The sequence below is a fragment of the Siphateles boraxobius genome, unplaced genomic scaffold, assembly GCF_051911475.1.
Source record: "Siphateles boraxobius isolate OS27281-9 unplaced genomic scaffold, OSU_SipBor_1 130, whole genome shotgun sequence".
NCBI classification, from domain to species: Eukaryota; Metazoa; Chordata; class Actinopteri; order Cypriniformes; family Leuciscidae; genus Siphateles; species Siphateles boraxobius.
In genome coordinates, this window is record NW_027508734.1 from 6,518,896 (window position 1) to 6,535,227 (window position 16,332).

At 35.8% G+C, this 16,332-nt stretch overlaps 1 protein-coding gene across 1 annotated transcript in view; it reads right to left on the reverse strand.

The window, feature by feature from the left end:
* Positions 1–4,360, reverse strand: part of fgf11a (fibroblast growth factor 11a) — an 84,747-nt gene extending 80,387 nt beyond the window's left edge. The window contains exon 1 of the mRNA XM_077227608.1: positions 2,741–4,360. Within this exon, the coding sequence (XP_077083723.1) occupies positions 2,741–2,933 (193 nt within the window). The 5' untranslated portion in view covers positions 2,934–4,360. The remainder of the gene's footprint in view (positions 1–2,740) is intronic.
* Positions 4,361–16,332: the final 11,972 nt, after the last annotated feature.

Sequence of the window (16,332 nt, forward strand, 5' to 3'; positions counted from 1 at the left end):
AAAAAAACAAAAAAACATTTTTGTTACTAATAAAATCTAGCAGTTAAAAAACAAAACCGCATGGATTGTTTTGCGGAAGAACATTGTTTAGGTTGTGCTTCGGTTCTGTGTGACTGCGGATGAATATGATTATACTGCTCATAAAACATTCACTATAGGTTTAAGAGATTTAACCAGTGTAGATGGAAATGATCTCAAGCTGACTAGATGGAGACGTCACTGTATCTTTACCTATTAATACACACAGTACTTCCCTGAAAATATATTCCAGCACAGCGCTACAACAACCATAATGAAATGAGCCTTAACAATACATAATGCTTTACAATTAACTCTGTTGGAGAGATACATATGGCAATTTATCTGTTCAATAAAATACTTTACTCATTTGTTGAGTAATAAAAACACCATCATCTTTCCGTTGCTTTTACACTATTTCAAATCCTTCAGTTCTCGCAACCTCTGAAAAGCCAAGTCAATGTTGATTCTTGTTTTATTACGAGCTCTGTCTCGTTCTCTTTTCTCCAGCAGACTCTCCTCCGTTCGGCGTTTGTTTAAACGGGCGATTCTCCGGAGGTTGGAGATTTAACTTCTCCATGTCAACCTTTCTCACTCGTTGTGAAACTAACCTGTGTCACTCTCACACCAGACACACGTCAAAGTAGCCCGAGCAACTTATTATAATATTTATGGATGTGACGAGACACACACGAGCGAGTGACGTATATATGCAATTTCCCGCGAAAACCATCCCGACATGTCTAAAATATAAACACTTATTATAGGTGTACCATAGTGAATCAGGACAAAAACATATTTTGGAAGAAGGATTGACAATGAATTAACTCATTATTTAAATTTCGTTCATTTTGAACAAAAAAGCTACATTGTGTACCTTTAACTTACCAAAATAAAAACTAAAACTGAATTAAAAATTAAAAACTATATAGACAATTTAAAAAAAAAATGTAATTGTAATATACAAAAATCTAATGTAAATATAAAATCTAAGTCAAAACATTAATAAAAACTATAATAGTATGTGAATGATACTAAAATGACACTCAAATACATGTAGTAAAATCATATTCATTCAGCCATATATATAATATAAATAAATCTCCTCATTTCTGTATTTCACTTCTGCTCCAGATTTTATACTAATGTAGCTTATACTTCATACTGTGGCTCTTACAACAAAAAGACTTGGGGTAGTAAATATCTGCTAAATGAAAATATGTAAATGTCAATTTAGCAATTGTCCACTTGTTCAAACTCTAAAGTGCGTGTTGCCATAGATAATCTAAATTATGCTTTTGTTTTATGAATAAAAAATACTTTTTATAAAGCTTATTTGACTGTACTCATAAAAAGGTCTTTACAAACTGCATCATGATCTCTCAGGAAAGATTAAGAAACACACAAAAACTGTCTGATGTGATTCTGTTCCACATCTGTTCTCTCATGATATCTTAAAATAAAAGCCTCAAGCCTCTTCAGTGAAGGGATTTACTCAGAGACGGTAAATGTCTCATTGGGGGTTAATTATGTAAACATATGACCTCCACACAAAGACACATACAAACACATGGTCTCTAGCGGTGGGTGGGGAGACAAAGCGACAGAGGGGAGGGAAAGACTGGAACCGCTCATCGTAAATGAGGCTGTGACGTTTTTATGAGCGTGGAAAGGATTGTTGCGTGTATCGAGTTGGTCGGTGGTCATAAATTAACAGGTGTTGTCAAAAGCAGTACAGAGACATGCAGCGAAATGATCAGGACGATTACAAAGCTCTGGATCCCAGACTCACTATATCAACAAACGCTCTTCAGTAGAGACTAGACGAGTCAACCTTCAAAGTCTCAAGGATAACATTCAATCAAACACACTGTGACACACAGTGGAAATGTCCATTCTTAAAGTGACAGTTCAGCTAAAACATGAAACATGTAGGCTACTCACCCTCACTTCATAGTCATACCCAACCTGTATGACTTACTTTCTACTGTTAGATATTTTGAACAACTGTTTTTGGCACACAGTGAAAGTCAATGGGGTTCAAAACAACATTGAACCCCACAGACTTTCACTGAATGGACAAAAAAAAAAGAAAAAAGTTTTCCACAGACAAAAGAAAGCCAAACAAGGACATGATGGTGAGTAAATGATTTATTACATTTGGTAAATGTCATACAAACAGCAAGGTTTAGTAAACCCAATCGGTTTAGTTCTGATCAATCCTTTCTTTCTGAACAGTCAATAAAGGCTCTTAAAGGAAAAGTTCACTCAAAATGAAAATTCTGTCATCATTAACTCATCCTCAAGTTGTTTCAAACCTGTATGAATATGAGTAGTATGAATAGTATGGAACAAATACAATGGAAGTCAGTGGGGTCCATCAAACATACCGACAAAAGACATCATCTTTTGTTGTCAGCAGAAGAAAGAAATGCATACAGGTTTGAAACAATTTGAGGGTGAGTAAATGACAGAATTTTCATTTTTAAGTGAACTATTCTTTTAACTGACACTATCTAGTATGTCGCCCAAAAAGCATAATTTGTGAACCACCATGATCTCAGATGTCCTTCAAAACCAATATTAGTCAACACATCATTACTTCTTAAGTCTATGTCATGCTTTGCTAATGCCACCCTCACTATTTGAAGTGGATAGACTTAGAATAGAGCAGACCTTGGCCGATTTGAAGGTTGTTTTTAGGGTGTTTTGGACAACTCACCGGGTCTTTTTTCCACCTTTCTTCCTCGGCTGCTGCAAAGCCGGACTTTGGAGATGAGGATGAGGATCTGTTTCTGGCAGAGCGACTTGTTGCTCTTGGGACAAGGCTTGCGTTTGTTGGAGACCTGCCGGTTGGCCTGGGGGTCCTTGACTTCCCTGCGCTGTCGGATCAGCGAGCTGGCGAGGGCAGCCATTTTGCTGTGCCCCGCTCACAGTGGGCCGCCCACCTGTCCGATCACCCAGGGCCACGTAGAGGAGCAGGTGTTCGGTCTCCCACTATAATCCAGGTCAGAATGCGTCACAACTTGCAGGATGCGGGAACAAAAAGAGGCGAAACACTTGTGAAGTTCACAATAAACTTTGTTTTATTTGACTCTCAAAATAGTCCCTGGAACGACAAATTCCTGGTGCTGTGATTCCGATGAACGGCAGCTGTCGTTGTCGGGAGAGGTTGTTGTATTTCAGGTCTCGCTGCACGGCATACGGACTGGAAAAGTGGCAGCGGATGATCCATGGAGTCGTACTGGAATTCTGGGAAAAAGCCGAGACATCACAACAGCACCATTCCCTGCAGATCCGAGCTCCCAGAATCCCTTGCCTCTCACTTCCCTTCAGCAGTTTAGTTTGGGATTGATGATTAGAAATCACCTGGATCAGAAATCATTCTGAGTGTTCAGAAAAAAGCCATCAACTGTCCAATCGTTTTATCCGTATGGTTCCACATATCAGCGAGATCCCCGTAAAACAGAAGGATGCGTGAAAAGAAATACAGATCCCACGGAGAAAAGGAACGATATCCTGAGACAATCTTAGTGAAACTCCATTACCTGATTCAAAGTATCGCATCCATGACTCTACAACTGGAAAAACAGAAAAACAACGACAGACACGCTGAGCAAAAGTCAAAAACTGGTGTCGTCAACCCTGGACCTCGTGTCTGTGGCAGATCAGATAGATGAGGATGAAAGGAATCGGAAGTTCTCTCCCTTCTGACATTCCCCTTTGCTCCCTCTTCCCAAGCTCCCGAGAGAGTGTTTGTAAATTCCAACGGCTTCTTCCGGCAGAGGTGACATTCATGAACGAGTGCGAGCGCAGGAGAGCGGAGGGGAGCACCAAGCCTCCCCAGACTCCCGTAAGGCAACCAGGAACCCGTAGCTCCGTGTCCTTCACACCACTGGGAGAGAGGGAGGGATGGAGGGATGAAATGGAGGAATGTTAAGGATAGATGCTGCACATATCTGTTCGTCCGGCTTCACATGCTGTAAAGGTCCCGTTTGAAGAAGGTCCCCTGTTTTCTAGCACTCCGGTCTTCTGTTTTAATCCAGTTTTCCCTGCTGAAAGTATTCTCACCCCTACAAGCGAGCGTAACAGAGTCTCCTCAGCAAGGCACCTCTGAATCTGTGTGAGTTTATGTGTGTGTGAGAGAGAGAGAGAGCGATTGAGAGAGTGTGTGAATGTGTGACTCTCCGTCTCTCTCTTTTTTTTTTTTTGCTCTCCCTCCCGTCCCCGCTCACAGTGAGTTACGGAGCCAACACTGGCAACATGCTTTGCTTTACTCCCTCATTCTCTCTTTCCATCTCATTGTAAAGCCTCTCTGCCCTCCCTCTCTGTCACTCAGAACCCTCCTTCTTTTCCGATCACTCAAAATCCCTCCTTCTCTTCATGTCCTCACACCCACCCCTCTCATTCCTCTATTCCCTCCCCCTCTTCTGTTCTCTCTCTCTCTCTCTCTCTCTCTCTCTCTCTCTCTCTCTGTTGTGGTCTGGAGCGTTAAAAAATTAAACCTGCCTCATGCTTCCTTAAAGCGACAGATGAGAGAGAGAGAGAGAGAGAGAGAGAGAGAGAGAGAGAGAGTCCTTATTTACACTGTACCACAAACACAAACTGGTTATAGTGTTGTGAACTAACATAAATGATACTAACCTAAACACATAAACACAGAGACAACTAAATGTATGAGGCAATTTGAGTTTTTTAATATGCATGCCTATAATTGAATTTAGAATGCCTTTAACTTTCCAATTCAATTCCAGAATTTGATCAATGAATTAAACAGGGCGCAGGATTGCAATTTAGATTTGATAATTGTGAAGAATGTCAAATGCAAAGGTCACAACACATAGGTATATTTTTTAACTTGAAAAGCATAATTTGTCCAAAAAAAAAATTATATAGGCCTTACAGATGGAAAAGTAATGACTCCAGGAAAAATCAATGTAATGATAGACAAACGATAAATGGAATGATGGACAAACGATAAATGGAATGATAGACAAACGATAAATGGAATGATAGACAAACGATAAATAGAATGTGTGGCGAACAGGACGGCCGAGGGACGTGAGAGAACGGCGCGAGGCCGGTGGTGCGATTGCTAATGAGCAACGCCTGTGAAGCACACCGGTCTCGCATCTCTCACGGAGGAGCGGAAGCATAAAGGAGGAGCGACGACGTTGATGATCGAGAGAGGAACAGGCCTGTATTTTAGTTGGGTTTTGATTTTTTGTATTTGTGTTTTATTTTAGCCAGCAGTCGTCCGCGAGGGGCTGCTGGCGGTATTTTAGTTTGGTTTGTTTTATTTTAATAAAGTTTATTTTGATTGTTCGCCGGTTCCCGCCTCCTTCTTCCCTGAACATTGCTACAGAATGATAAATGGAATGACAGATGAACGATAAATGGAATGATGGACAAACGATAAATGATAGACAAACGATAAATGGAATGATAGACGAACGATAAATAGAATGATAAATGGAATGACAGACGAACGATAAATGGAATGATAGACGAACGATAAATGGAATGATAAATGGAATGACAGATGAACGATAAATGGAATGGTAGACGAACGATAAATAGAATGATAAATGGAATGACAGACGAACGATAAATGGAATGATAGACGAACGATAAACGGAATGATAAATGGAATGACAGATGAACGATAAATGGAATGATAGACGAACGATAAACGGAATGATAAATGGAATGACAGATGAACGATAAATGGAATGATAGACGAACGATAAATGGAATGATAAATGGAATGACAGACGAACAATAAATGGAATGATAAATGGAATAACAGATGAACGATAAATGGAATGATAGACAAACGATAAATGGAATGATAGACAAACGATAAATAGAATGATAAATGGAATGACAGACGAACGATAAATGGAATGATAGACGAACGATAAATGGAATGATAAATGGAATGACAGATGAACGATAAATGGAATGATAGACGAATGATAAATGGAAGGACAGATGAACGATAAATGGAATGATAGACAAACGATAAATGGAATGATAGACAAATGATAAATAGAATGATAAATGGAATGACAGACGAAATATAAATGGAATGATAGACGAACGATAAATGGAATGATAAATGGAATGACAGATGAACGATAAATGGAATGGTAGACGAACGATAAATGGAATGACAGATGAACGATAAATGGAATGATAGACGAATGATAAATGGAATGATAAATGGAATGACAGACGAACAATAAATGGAATGATAAATGGAATAACAGATGAACGATAAATGGAATGATAGACGAACGATAAATGGAATGATAAATCGAATGACAGACGAACGATAAATGGAATGATAAATGGAATGATGGACAAATGATAAATGGAATGATGGACAAATGATAAATGGAATGATGGACAAAAGATAAATGATAGACGAACGATAAATGGAATGATAGATGAATGATAAAAGGAATAATAGACAACCCATAAATGGAATGATAGACGGACAATAAATGAATGATACAGTTTTTCTCAGTCGCTTTGGTGCATTTCTTAGATCAAAAGTGCAATTCTTGATACTACTTGTACACATTCCAAATCATCTAGTCACTTGTGCACATCATTAAAGCAATTTCTTATTCCTTTGAACAAATTGCAATTGCTTTTGTACAAATTGCAATTGATAATGTACAAGTGTCAGCTTTTTTTCACATTTTCAATTGCTCATGTCATGTTGATCAAAACATAGCATATGGTTCTCTGTTGAATAATCTTACCCCTAAAAACATCTAAGCATTAGTTCCTTGCATAAGCCATTACATGCAAAATTGTTGAACTATTTGTCATAACTGTCAAGCATAGTTTTACACAATTCTATTAGACCTTTTGTAAAAAAAACGTGAATTGATGAATCGTGCAGGTGAAATTGACTCTCACTCATGAAGGAATGTAAAGTGTTAGTTCAACCAACAATCAGTTGTCTAAATTGCTCAAAGGTGCATCTCATGAATACAGTAATCATTGGCAAGCATATATAAAGACCACAACTTAGGGGTGTTTCCTGTGTTTCTTCCTAAATTAGTTTTTTTTTCCTTTGTGCCCCTTGTTTTTTCTTACTGTAAATTATTTAGTTTTTTTCTTTCATAAAGTAGCACTAGTAAAAGCTAGGGGTGTAATGATTCCCTCATGTCACGATTCGATACATATCACGATACTGAACTCACGATACGATATTATTGCGATACTCCAAGACATTTGATAAAAAAATTAACAAAAAATGAACTGTTGATTAAAATGCTAATTTTTGTATTACATTGTGTGTGTGTAAATGAATAGTGCTGGAAATACAGGACAATAGAGACACCAGAATAACAATATTCATGATTCTGAAGCTGAAAATACAGAATTATTTTAGATGAATATGCTTGTACTGACTAGATATATTTAAAATAATGTTGGACACTTTTACTGGTAACATCAGACATTTGGCATTATCAGGATCCACAAATATTCCTCCATTGCAGTATTATACATTATATTCAACATTATATACATATATATATATATATATATATATATATAGTATTTTACGTAATGTAGTACTGACACTACAACTCTTTTTGAATTTTTTTCTTTTGGGTGAACTACACACAATACAGATTGTCACGATCCACGATACATATTGTTGGATTTTTGTATTGCGATATATTGTGACATGATATATTGTTACATCCCTAGTACAGTTTTTCTCAGTCGCTTTGGTGCGTTTTTCACATCATCCCTAACATGTGCAAAATAATAAGTGCATTTCTCAGAACAATTTGTACAAACTGCAATATATTATAGATATGTTTCTAAAGCTAGTCCGTCACTAAAAATCCTTAGTACATCTCTCAAAAGTAAATATTCATGCCAATGATCATGTCAGTGTCATCAGAATGATAAGTCATTGAGTCATTGTTCACGAACAAGGTCGTCAAAATGTTTAGGCATGTTGTCAATTGTAACTGTGTACTTTGACAGTATTACCTGATGTAAACTTACAGTAGGCTTCAGTTTGGATGACAGTTACTGTATTGAAATTGCACAAGGCTGCACTTCTATGGCATATATCAATTCCAACAGTACTATTTACATATTACTGTATGTGGGTTATTGATAGAAAGAGAATGGACAGGATTTTGTTTTTCACAGCTTTTACTAGGGATGTAACAATATATCATGTCACAATATATCGCAATACAAAAATCCAACAATATGTATCGTGGATCGTGACAATCTGTATTGTGTGTAGTTCACCCAAAATAAAAAAATTCAAAAAGAGTTGTAGTGTCAGTACTACATTACGTAAAATACTATATATATATATATATATATATATATATATATGTATATAATGTTGAATATAATGTATAATACTGCAATGGAGGAATATTTGTGGATCCTGATAATGCCAAATGTCTGATGTTACCACTAAAAGTGTCCAACATTCTTTTAAATAAATCTAGTCAGTTCAAGCATATTCATCTAAAATAATTCTGTATTTTCAGCTCCAGAATCATGAATATTGCTATTCTGGTGTCTCTATCGTCCTGTATTTCCAGCACTATTCATTTACACACACACAATGTATTACCAAAATTAGCATTTTAATCAACAGTTCATTTTTTGTTAATTTTTTTATCAAATGTCTTGGAGTATCGCAATAATATCGTATCGTGAGTTCAGTATCGTGATATGTATCGAATCGTGACATGAGGGAATCGCTACCCCCCTATCTTTTACTAGTGCTACTTTATGAAAGAAAAAAACTAAATAATTTACAGTAAGAAAAAGACAAGGGGCACAAAGGAAAAAAAAAACTAAATTAGAACGAAACACAGGAAACACCCCTAAGTTGTGGTCCGTCTATATGCTTGCCAATTGATTACTGTATTCATGCGATGCACCTTTGAGCAATTTAGACAACTGGTTGATTGTTGGTTGAACTAACACTTTACATTCCTTCATGAGTGAGAGTCAATTTCACCTGCACGATTCATCAATTCACGTTTTTTTACAAAAGGTCTAATAGAATTGTGTAAAACTATGCTTGACAGTTATGACAAATAGTTCAACAATTTTGCATGTAATTGCTTATGCAAGGAACTAATGCTTAGATGTTTTTAGGGGTAAGATTATTCAACAGAGAACCATATACAATGTTTTGATCAACATGACATGAGCAATTGAAAATGTGGAAAAAAGCTGACACTTGTACATTATCAATTGCAATATGTACAAAAGCAATTGCAATTTGTTCAAAGGAATAAGAAATTGCTTTAATGATGTGCACAAGTGACTAGATGATTTGGAATGTGTACAAGAAGTATCAAGAATTGCACTTTTGATCTAAGAAATGCACCAAAGCGACTGAGAAAAACTGTAAAAGCTGTGAAAAACAAAATCCTGTCCATTCTCTTTCTATCAATAACCCACATACAGTAATATGTAAATAGTACTGTTGAAATTGATATATGCCATAGAAGTGCAGCCTTGTGCAATTTCAATACAGTAACTGTCATCCAAACTGAAGCCTACTGTAAGTTTACTTGAGGTAATACTGTCAAAGTACACAGTTACAATTGACAACATTTTGACGACCTTGTTCGTGAACAATGACTCAATGACTTATCATTCTGATGACACTGACATGATCATTGGCATGAATATTTACTTTTGAGAGATGTACTAAGGATTTTTAGTGACGGACTAGCTTTAGAAACATATCTATAATATATTGCAGTTTGTACAAATTGTTCTGAGAAATGCACTTATTATTTTGCACATGTTAGGGATGACGTGAAAAACGCACCAAAGCGACTGAGAAAAACTGTAAATGGAATGATAGACGAATGATAAATGATAGACGAACGATAAATGGAATGATAGAGGAATGATAAATGGAATGATAGAGGAATGTTAAATGCAATGATAGACGAATGATAAATGGAATAATAGACAAACGATAAATGGAATGATGGACAAACGATAAATGGAATGATGGACAAACGATAAATGGAATGATGGACAAACGATAGATGGAATGATGGACAAACGATAAATGGAATGATGGACAAACGATAGATGGAATGATGGACAAACGATAAATGATAGACGAACGATAAATGGAATGATGGACAAACGATAAATGGAATGATGGACAAACGATAGATGGAATGATGGACAAACGATAAATGATAGACGAACGATAAATGGAATGATGGACAAACGATAAATGGAATGATGGACAAACGATAAATGATAGACGAACGATAAATGGAATGATAGACGAACGATAAATGGAATGATAAATGGAATGACAGACGAACGATAAATGGAATGATGGACAAACGATGAATGGAATGATGGACAAACGATTATTGATAGACAAACGATAAATGATAGACGAACGATAAATGGAAAGATAGATGAATGATAAAAGGAATAATAGACAAACCATGAATGGAATGATAGACGAACAATAAATGAAAGATAAATGGAATGATAGACGAATGATAAATGATAGACGAATGATAAATGGAATGATAGAGGAATGTTAAATGCAATGATAGACGAATGATAAATGGAATAATAGACAAACGATAAATGGAATGATGGACAAACGATAAATGGAATGATGGACAAACGATAAATGGAATGATGGACAAACGATAAATGAATAGACGAACGATAAATGGAATGATGGACAAACGATAAATGGAATGATGGACAAACGATAAATGATAGACGAACGATAAATGGAATGATAGACGAACGATAAATGTAATGATGGACAAACGATAAATGATAGACGAACAATAAATGGAATGATAAACGCACGATAAATGGAATGATAGACGGACGGACAGATGGACAATTGGATGGATGGATGGATGGATGGATGGATGGGTAATTTGATATAAAGACGGACGGACAGATGGATGGATGGACAATTAAAATTAGATAGATAGATAGATAGATAGATAGATAGATAGATAGATAGATAGATAGATAGATAGATAGATAGATAGATAGATAGATAGAACGATAAATGGAATGATGGACAAACAAAAATGGAATGATAGACAAACGATAAATAGAATAATAAATGGAATGACAGATGAACGATAAATGGAATGATGGACAAACGATAAATGATAGACAAACGATAAATTGAATGATAGACGAACGAAAATAGAATGATAAATGGAATGACAGACGAACGGTAAATGGAATGATAGACGAACGATAAATGGAATGATAAATGGAATGACAGATGAACGATAAATGGAATGATAGACGAACGATAAATGGAATGATGGACAAACGATAAATGATAGACGAACGATAAATGGAATGATAGACGCACAATAAATGGAATGATAGATGAACGATAAATGGAATGATAGACGGACGGACAGATGGACAATTGGATGGATGGATGGATGGATGGATGGATGGATGGATGGATGGATGGGTAATTTGATATAAAGACTGACGGACAGATGGATGGATGGACAATTAAAATTAGATAGATAGATAGATAGATAGATAGATAGATAGATAGATAGATAGATAGATAGATAGATAGATAGATAGATAGATAGATAGATAGATAGATAAAGACTATTGGTCTAAAAGCATCCACACCTGTCTCTTAAATGTCACCTGGAATACAAAATAAATGTCCTCACTTTACTTTCATCTCATATTCATGTCTGAGCTGATAAAAGCAAAATTCATTTCAACTTATAAAGAAAACCGAGAAACTGACTTGCATCAGCAGCTTTTTGCCGCTTTTTAAAGGACAGGAACGCTCTAAAACCCCTTTAAAACACACGCTGTGAATACTGATTTGAATATTTCTCCTTCTGTGCCTCAGTTCAGCGGGGAAACATTTAGCAGCAGCAGAACGCACACAGGTTGAATGGAGCTCTGATCCTTCACCAGCAGACTAATTCAAATCTGTGTTATAATAAGCTTTTATAACCCACAGCAAGTTTGAATTAGTCATGGCCTGTGACGCCTCTATTTGCGTGTTGCTCCGCCGCCAGCGCACTTATTGATGCGGTGGAGGATTTTCTTTCTAGGCACCGAGTCAAAGCCATTTTAATCAGCAGAGTTATGACTATGACATCCAGTGGTGATGCTGGACAGAGAGAAGTCAAAGACATGCGAAACATCTGGGAAAGGACAAAGATACACAGAGATGATCAAGACGTGAACCAGTTACATGTAGCAATTTCTTTATTTTCAAAACCACTAACATGATGTAACCAGGTTCTCCAGTCTGTCGGAGGCCATTATACTCAACTGAGAGCCTAGAGTACCTGAAGTGTGAGTGTGTGTTTGTCAGTTTTCTACTTTGTATCAAAAGCATTGTCTACAATTTGTCAGCTTTAATCTTTCTATAATATCCTTTAAAAGTGACAGGCTTGATAAAAAAATAAAATGTATAAAATTGTAAAATAAAATAAAAAGCTAAATATTATCTTTAATCCTTTATCTTTCTATAATATCCTTTAAAAGTGAAAGGCTTAATAAAATAAAATAAAGTAAAATAATACAATAAAATGAGAGCTAAATAATATCTATATTCTTTTATGTTTCAATAATATACATTAAAAATGCAGGCTTAAATAAAAAATATAAAATCCTTTTAAATGAACAGGCTTAAATAATTAAATACCCTTTAAAATTGACAGGCTTAAAAAATACAAAAAATACAAAAATAAATAAAAGCTAAATAATATCTTTATTCTTATATGTTTCAATAATATACTTAAAAAAATACAGGCTTAAATAAATACATACATATCCTTTAAAAGTGACAGGCTTATAAATAAAATAAGATAAAACTAGAGCTAAATAATATCTTTATTATTTATGTCATAACATACTTTAATCAATACGCTCACCACGCTCTCCCAGCTACTTAGGTGCTGAGACATATATATCAAATCAAAAATGCAAAGGTCTGCACTCTAAAAAATGTCTTATTCTTGACAGGAGATATTGAACATATAACATACTTTAAAAATAGGCTTAAATAAATAGATATCCTTTAAATTTAACAAGCTTAATCAAATAAATTAAATATTTTATCTTTCTACAATATCCTTTAAAAGTGACAGGCTAAAAAAAAAACTAAATTAAAATAAAATAAATATTTTATCTCTCCATTATATAATTTGAATTTGACAGGCTTAAAGGGTTAGTTCACCCAAAAATGAAAATTATGTCATTAATGACAGTTTAAGATATTTTAGATTTAGTCCGAGAGCTTTTTGTCCCTCCATTGAAAATCTATGTGCGGTATACTGTCCTTGTCCAGAAAGGCAATAAAGACATCATCAAAGCAGTCCAAGTGACCTCAGTGGGTTAGTTAGAATTTTTTGAAGCATCGAAAATACATTTTGTTCCAAAAATAACAAAAACGACGACTTTATTCAGCATTGTATTCTCTTCCGGTTCTGTTGTCAATCCGGGTTCACGAGGCCAGTGACGCTGCTGACGTAAGACGCTGCTGACGTGTTATCTGGTGCGTCCGTGTATTCGGGTTCAAATAAATATGTCCCTGTGTCGAAATCCTCAGACATGTTTGCAAAGATTGTTTTGTTTACAGCGTACGTCTCCTTCAGACTGTAAACGAAGCTCGGGCGCACCAGATAACACGTCAGCTCGTCTTACGTCAGCGGACTCATGAACGCGGATTGACAACAGAACCGGAAGAGAATACAATGCTGAATAAAGTCGTCGTTTTTGTTATTTTTGGAACAAAATGTATTTTCGATGCTTCAAAAAATTCTAACTAACCCACTGAGGTCACTTGGACTGCTTTGATGATGTCTTTATTGCCTTTCTGGACAAGGACAGTATACCGTACATAGATTTTCAATGGAGGGACAAAAAGCTCTCGGACTGAATCTAAAATATCTTAAACTGTGTTCCGAAGATGAACGGAGGTCTTACGGGCTTGGAACGACATGAGGGTGAGTCATTAATGACATAATTTTCATTTTTGGGTGAACTAACCCTTTAATAAAAACATATTATATATATATATATATATATATATATATATATATATATATATATATATATATATATACATATATATATATACATATATATATATATAATTAGCTCAGTAAAAACAATAGAAGTTTCTGTTATTGAAAAATAAATGTTTTAGCGTGCATGTCTATGTGTCTGTACACTAAAAAAGTGACTGCTAATGTCTTAGCGATGTCTTTGAAGAAATGCTGGATATTAGGCTAGGACATAAATGAATGTATTTCCTTTTTGGCAAATGTGAATGCTTTTATTTTAATAGTGCATGTCCAGTGAAGGATATAGGCTGCACTGGCAAGAAGGAGGACAGACCTCTTCCATTTTAATCAGTCTGTTAAAACAAAGCACTAAACCCCTGCTGTTATATGGACTTCACTTTATATATACAGTAGAATACTGTAGAATGCAGAAAGCATTATAAAGCACTAACACACAAACATAACTTACGGTCTAAAGAAGATCTGATTTGAATTTGGTGAAAATCGGACAAACGGTCTAGGCAAAATGTATCAAAAGCTATTAACATTTTTTAAAATTTCATTATAATTTGGACCACAAGGTGGCGCTGTCTCTAAACTTTTAGAGTAACTCAGGGCATGGTGCCAATGACACGTACCAATTTTCATAATGATACACCAATGTGTTTGTAAAATATGGCCCCAAAATGGCCGATGTGGTAAAATTGGGAATCATTATACACTTGACCAGTGATTTTTGGTTACACAAAAATAGCCATTTTTCATATATCCTGACCATTAGGTGGCACTAAATCAAAACTATGCAGGTGTCCTCAGATCATAGTCGTGATAACACACACCAAGTTTGGTCTGAATACGCTGAAGCGTTGCGGAGATATAGCCTCATGTTCATTTATGCATGCTCTTCATTGAATTTGTTATTCGAGAACAGTTTGACGAATCAACTAGAATTCTGTCGTCATGATCTTAAGATGTTCGAATACAATATGTGCCTATGCAACTTCAGTTATTTTTCCGTTAATGGAAATCCCTTATGGAAAATTTCAGATCAGAGTCCAATTGGATACACAAATAATCAGATTTGGAATAGCAGTGTGAAAATGTTGCCTCTTACTCACTATACAATATAACTGCATTCATTTTTAAGCTATACATGTGTTCATATAAAATACTCATGCTGCAGATTCTGTCAGTAATGTAGTTTTCATGCAAACATACAAAAATATATGTGAGCAAGAAGCATCTACTACTTTAAAAAAAATTACATTTCACTTAATATACTGTACATTGTAAATAAAATACAATTAGGGATAACTATGATCTGTATATTTCAACCCATGCACAAATTAAATATAAAATTAAAAAATCAAAAGTCTTTCCTCTCTCATTCTCTTGCTCAGACACACTAAAATTCATCTGTATTTCATGTAAAGACTGGAACTGAGTCTGTAAGAGAGATTAGGGAGTGAATACTTCAGTTCTCTGTAAAGTCTCAGTGGACGCAGGTTAGTTTTTCCTCAAATGTGTTCACTTAGCACACACTCCCTCGAGAGGGGATCATTGCGCCTTAGGGAGAGACTCCTCTGATTAAGACTTCATAAGTGTGTCCTTAGCTCAGGGACACTTCTGAACAGGTCACACACCACACATACTGTATAGACAGAGCAACACACACTCACACTGACAAATGGAGCTTCAAGAAGATGGTATAAAGCACAGGAAAGTCCATATATTTTCTCCAACTGCCTGCTCTAATCCATTCTAGGCATCACCAACTCTAATCTGTTCCTGAGGGCTGAGAAAGTGCTGAGCTATTGAAGTCTGCTGTTTATTGTAAATGGATGACACACATTAGGAAGGTGGAGAAAACTGAGGGACAAGGTGAGAGAAAGGGTGAGAGAAAGGATGAGAAAGGAAGGAAGGAGACTTCCCGCTGAATATTCACTATTGTACAACAGTTTGTGGTCAGTAAGGGTCATCTACGTTAATCCAGACACATTTGAAAACGGCGTTTTCGTTTCAAAACGATCTCATCTACATTTTCAAGTATTTTCCAAGTGTTTCATCCACACTGAAACGTCGGAAAATGCTACATTCACCGATACAGACATAATTAGTTCAATTCTCCCGGCAGGATTATTTTAATGGTGAGCAAAATATCTCACCATTCACTAATGCGTCCAGGTCGCACATTTACTCACCATTATGTGTTTGGTTTACAGAC